Raw genomic sequence first — 6353 nt, 5'->3', positions numbered from 1 at the left:
CAATGTATTAGTGTCCTAGTTTGGAGAACATTTTCTAACATACAATACAGCAAATAATTTTCAAAACACAGAATTCCATAAAAATCAAATCTGAGTATATTCAACACATTTGTTAAATTCCTTGATCACAAGCATTAAAAGTCTAAGTTTGAAATGTAACAGAGAATGTATTAAAGTTCACTCTGCTAAAAATCGAGAAATTTGAGTAAACTAGGAAAAAAATCCAATACAAAAGAAAAACAAAAAGATGAAGGGATTTCAACTTAAGGATGCAAGGAGAAAGGCAAAATGTTTGTTAAAATGGAGAAGAGAATAAATATTATAATAAAATGGGATATCATAGAAGTGTATTTTTTTTTGCTACAGAAAAAAATCAATATTGGGAAGTGGGAGGATGATCCACTGAAACAAAGGGCAAAACATCAGGTGAAACAAAAGCTATTTCTTAATTGTGGGTTTTCAATAGAGTTGTGTCCACTTCCCTCAGCAGGTGAAAGGGTGGGAATAATGGGCTTCAAGAACTTAAATTCACTGATCCCTGAGCCACTGGTCAGGCAAACTTCATATTGGTATCTCTGAGACAAAGTCCCTGTGCCACTGACATTCACCAAGTGATCTGGGAAGGGGCCATTTGAATTAAAATGACTACCATCAGTAGCATCTCTCTTCCTCTTCCACAGGTGAATGGTAATGAAAGTAATAACAGAAGCAAGGAAGAGAAAGGAGACAGAGGTCAGGGAAATGATTAGGTAAGTGGTAAGAGAATCAGTTTGGACCTGCTCCTTAGATTCATCTGGTAATTGCAAGTAGGGTTCTGAAAAACCATCTACCAGGAATACATTTATTGTGGCCATTGTGGACAAAGATGGTTGCCCATTGTCCTTCACCAGCACCAGGAGCCTCTGCTTGATGGCATCTTTGTCACTGATGGGTCTTGCTGTATGAACTTCCCCATTGTGGGCCCACAAAGTGAATAGGCCTGGGTCTGTGGCCTTGAGTAGCTGATAGGAAAGCCAGGAATTCTGCCCCCAGTCTCTATCCACAGCTACCACCTTGGTCACCAGGTAACCTGGCTCTGCAGTTCTGGGCACCAGATCATTGCAGGGAGCTGTGCCATTTTGCAGGGGATACAGAACAAAGGGAGAGTTATCATTTTCATCTTGTACCACAATCTGAACCAAAACCTGGCTACTCAGTGATGGAGCACCACCATCAGCTGCTTTCACAGTAAACTGGAAAGCTTGAATGGCTTCATAATCCAAAGATCTCAGAGCATAGAGATGACCATTGTCTGAATTGATGGAGATGTAGGAGAAGAGAGGCAGTTCTCCACTCTCTGGAGGCAGAAGAGAGTAGGTGACTTTGGCATTGATTCCTGAGTCCCTGTCACTGGCACTGACACTGCCAATGTGGAGGGCAGGATTGTTGTTCTCTTGAAGGTACAATTTGTAGGCTCTCTGAGTAAAAACTGGAGAGTTATCATTGACATCAGAGATAAGCACCGTGAGATTATATTTAGATTTGAGCCTTGGGGAGCCCAAGTCCATTACTGTAATAGTGATGTTGTACTCAGCCTTGTACTCTCTGTCTAGTGCTCCTTCTGTTACCAATGTGTAGTAGTTTTCAATGGAAGGTTTCAGGGTAAAGGGAAGGTCATCTTCGATGGAGCAAACCATCTTTCCATTTTCCCCAGAATCCAGATCTGAAACTCTGAAGACAGCTACCACTGTCTCAGGAGAATTCTCTGGGATGGGGCTGGTAAGTGAAGACATGGTCAGTTCTGGAGGATTGTCGTTCAGATCCATCACCTGAACAATAACAGTACATTCTGCTGAAAGGCCCCCACCATCTATGGCCTGGATATTTATAGTGTAAGATTGAGTCGACTCAAAATCCACTTTTCCCTTTAAATAAAGTTCTCCTAATTCCTCTTTAAGGTGGAAAGTTTTTCGAATGTTTTCAGAGGCATGCAAAAATGTGTAAGATATTTCTCCATTATTCCCTGCATCTAAATCTGTGGCAGAAACTGTGACAATCTTGGATCCAATGGAACTGTTCTCAGGGATTTGAACTTCATAACGCAGCTGAGCAAACACTGGGGCGTTGTCATTGATATCCACTATGAGGATTCGGACTTGGGCAGTTCCAGACCTTGGTGGGACTCCCCCATCCATTGCAGTGAGAGTTAAAGTGATCTGAGACTGCGTTTCCCGATCCAGTGTTTTATCGAGTACAAGCTCTGGGTATCGCTTGCCCTCACTGCTATCTCGAATTTGAATATGGAAAAGGGAGTTGGGATTGATCGTATAGTTCTCTAGACTGTTGCTTCCTATATCTAAGTCCTGTGCATTTTCTAGTATAAATACTGTTCCAGGGGAAGTGCTCTCTGGGATTTTTAATACTGTTTCAGTGTCTAGAAACACTGGTGAATGATCATTAATGTCTTCTACCATTAATTCAGCTTGAACAATCTGAAAGGGGTTTTCCAGTAGGATCTGAAAAGGCAGCACACAGGGATCCGCGGGGCCGCACAACTCCTCCCGATCCAGTTTCTCTCTCAGAAGCAGATCCCCGGTTTTAGGATGCAACTGCAAATATTCTTTGTTCCCTTTGAAAACGACTCTAGCCCCGCGATTTGACAATACCCCTACCTCCAGCCCCAAGGCCTTTGCCACATTGGCCACAAAGGAACCTCTTTCCCTCTCCTCCACCACAGAAAACTGCTTCAGCTCTGAGGCTGCTCCAGCGACACAGAGAACAAAGAAAAAAAGAACTTGCCTTTGTTGTAGGATCATTGACCATGCCTGCTCCATTATTCCTTTGGTCCCCTCCTTTCAACGTGGGTAGAGCAGCTCAACCGAAAATGGCCACCAGAGGATATAATTGTCTTCCGTTCCTTAGAAATCTCAAGTATATGCAAAACACGGTCTTTCCCCTCAGTTCCAGCTAACAAAATTTCCTTTCTCCTTCCCAACAACCTTTGTTGGTATTGACGTGTCAGCAGATCCTTTGGTCTTCTTAGTTTCCAGCGCCACCATGCGGCTTGTTTTATTATGCTTCTCTTAATTCTGCTAATTTCTCAAGTACTGATTATCTTTTAAGGGACAGCTGACTTGAATTTCACTTGGAAATTGACAGAGCTTATAATATCTTTTCTACAGGGTGATCTGGATCAATGCTGTAAGCATTCACAACTTCACCTCAAAACATTGAGATATGTGTTATTTTAAATTCGTTTAAAAAGAGCTTGGTCTTTAGTCAATGATGCAATCCTCTCTAATCCTTCTAGCAATAGGCTGTTTCACAGCCCCATTCTACAATTTTTAGGGAAGAAATCCTTTAGAGAACCAGGGCAAAAAGGGGAGTAAATGGCCAATCTTGGGTTGGAGAAAGAAACAGAATTATTCTTAAAAGCAGCTAATGTTTTCTGTTTTCCTCAAGTATGTGAGCCCATAAGGCTAAAAAAGAGATCCTAAGAAGCTTTTGATCTTAAAACAACTATGTTCTTAGAAGCCATTCTACACAACTGAAAATTTGCAAGGATTTGTGACACAAGGGGTACTTTCCTAGTAAATTTTGGATACTAATGCTACCTGATTATTTTATGATTGACATGACTACACTCAAAAGAAAGACTATAGTGATCTGAGCTCAGAATTGTGTGTGTGTGTGTGGTTGTGGTTATTGTTTTTCCTTTTTAGAAAACAGATTTCTTGGAAAGTTTCCTTTATACTGAGCAGGGGCATCAAGAGAGAATGAAAATTTTTTTTAGAGTTACATCAGTTTGGAAGAGAAGAGAGAAACAATTTGATTAATGGCCCTTTGCTCCTATGTGAGAGAATAGCTCTTGTCATAAGAAAGAAAAGAAGGAAGGAAGGGGGAAAGAAGTGGAATGAAAGAGAGGGAAGAAGGAAGGAAAGAAGATAGAAAGAAAAAGAAGGAAAGAAGAATGAATTAAAAAGAAAGGAGAAAGGGAAGGAGGACAGAGAGAACAATAAGGATCATTCTTTAAATTGCACAGAGTACAGAAGGAAGAGCAGAAGAAAACAAAAGTAATACAATTTTAAAAGTAACATATTGAATTTATTATTCATACATACAAAGAAAAATATAAATAATTGAGAGTTGTGGCCTAAAATACAATCCCTTCCTTCTGGTCTACTTTTTTTTTTTTTTAAATAAAATACTCTTGTGAGGTTAATTTTTTTTTTTGGTACAGTTCAAAATAAAAAATAACATAAATCCAGATAAAAAGATATAGCTCTGATGAATTTTTTAACTTTACTTTTCCTTTGTTACCAAGAGAAGAGTGCCTTTGAATTTGAAATTCAAATAATTTGAATTATTTCACCAAATTAACTTCTGAAATAACCAAAGAAATGCAAAAAGAGGATATAAAAATTCCAATTGTGTTTTTGATGATTTTCTATGCTGAGAACGTCTTGACATTGTAAATTCAATTTCAATTTCACTTTTCCTATATTAGCTTTTAGTGATGTGGGGTTATGAATAATTTCTATATTAATGTCACAAAATAAATGACATCATGGTGGTGTTGAGCAGGAACACAGAGGACTGGATTTGGGGTCAGAAATACCTGGTTATAACTCCTACCTCTGACACTTACTAGTTATGTAACTATTGCTGAATGGTTTAAGATGTACGTGCCTATGCCTCTGGCAACTCCCTAAGAATTATCTATGAAGTCACAGATATTTCTCAAATTGAAGAATATGTCTTGTGCATCAGGTCATAGAAGAAAGAAAAGTATTTTGACTTGTTGTGGAATCTAAATACTATTTCAAAGATTTTCTCCTTATTTGATTTTTAAAGTAATAAAAATAAAAATAAAGTAATAAAATAATAAAAATAACATCTCAAATTAATACAATTTTATTCACTTTCCAATCCTGATGATTACATCTTGTGACAAAATTAACAGTGTACTTCAAATTGTATTTCTTCAAAGATATGCATTAAATATATAACAGTAAATTAATAGAGTGGATGACTTGTGATGATTCTTCAAGGTCTGATATTCTGTGCAGGGCTGGTTTAATATTAGGAAAACTATTAGTATAATTGACCATATTAATAATCAAATTAATAAAAACCATATGATCATCTCAATAGATGCAGAAAAAGCATTTGATAAAATCCAACATCCATTCCTACTAAAAACTCTTGAGAGTATAGGAATAAATGGATTATTCCTTAGAATAATCAGGAGCATATATTTAAGACCTTCAGTAAGCATAATATGCAATAGAAATAAACTGCAACCTTTCCCAGTAAGATCAGGAGTGAAACAAGGTTGCCCACTATCACCATTACTATTCAATATAGTACTAGAAACGCTAGCCTCGGCAATAAGAGCCGAGAAAGAGATTCAAGGAATTAGAGTAGGAAATGAGGAAATCAAACTATCACTCTTTGCAGATGACATGATGGTATACTTAGAGAACCCCAAAGACTCTGCTAAAAAGCTATTAGAAATAATTCAGAATTTTAGCAAAGTGTCAGGATACAAAATAAATCCACATAAATCCTCAGCATTCTTATATATCACCAACAAAATGCAACAGCAAGAGATACAAAGAGAAATTCCATTCCAAACAAATGTTGAGAGTATAAAGTATTTGGGAATCCATCTACCAAAGAATAGTCAGGAATTATATGAGAAAAATTACAAAACACTTGCCACAAAAATAAAGTCAGATTTAAATAATTGGAAAGACATTCAGTGCTCTTGGATAGGCCGAGCGAATATAATAAAGATGACAATACTCCCCAAACTAATCTATTTATTTAGTGCTATACCAATCAGACTCCCAAGAAACTATTTTAATGACCTAGAAAAAATAACAACAAAATTCATATGGTAGAATAAAAGGTCGAGAATTGCAAGGGAACTAATGAAAAAAAAAGTCAGAGGAAGGTGGTCTAAGTGTACCTGATCTAAAGCTATATTATATAGCAGCAGTCACCAAAACCATTTGGTACTGGCTAAGAAATAGACCGGTAGATCAGTGGAACAGATTAGATACAAAGGACAAAAAAGGGTACATCTATAGCAATCTAATCTTTGACAAACCCAAAGATACCAACATTAGGGACAAAAATTCATTATTCGGAAGAAACTGTTGGGAAAACTGGAAATTAGTATGGCAGAAATTAGATATGGACCCACACTTAACACCATATACCAAGATAAGATCAAAATGGGTCCATGATTTAGGCATAAAGAATGAGATCATAAATAGATTAGAGGAACAGAGAATAGTCTACCTCTCAGACCTGTGGAAGAAGAAGGAATTTATGACCAGAGGAGAACTAGAGATCATTATTGATCA

General features: G+C 37.4%; 1 protein-coding gene across 1 annotated transcript; it reads right to left on the bottom strand.

Moving 5' to 3' along the window:
• Positions 1–262: 262 nt before the first annotated feature.
• Positions 263–3135, bottom strand: LOC141556810 (protocadherin beta-2-like). Its single transcript, XM_074291609.1, has one exon. The coding sequence runs from the start codon at positions 2811–2813 to the stop codon at positions 423–425; it is 2391 nt and encodes a 796-aa protein (XP_074147710.1). The 5' UTR covers positions 2814–3135; the 3' UTR covers positions 263–422.
• Between the last annotated feature and the right edge of the window lie 3218 nt (positions 3136–6353).

Source organism: Sminthopsis crassicaudata, chromosome 2 (genome assembly GCF_048593235.1).
Source record: "Sminthopsis crassicaudata isolate SCR6 chromosome 2, ASM4859323v1, whole genome shotgun sequence".
Taxonomy (NCBI): Eukaryota; Metazoa; Chordata; class Mammalia; order Dasyuromorphia; family Dasyuridae; genus Sminthopsis; species Sminthopsis crassicaudata.
This window is presented reverse-complemented; position numbering and strand designations above follow the sequence as displayed.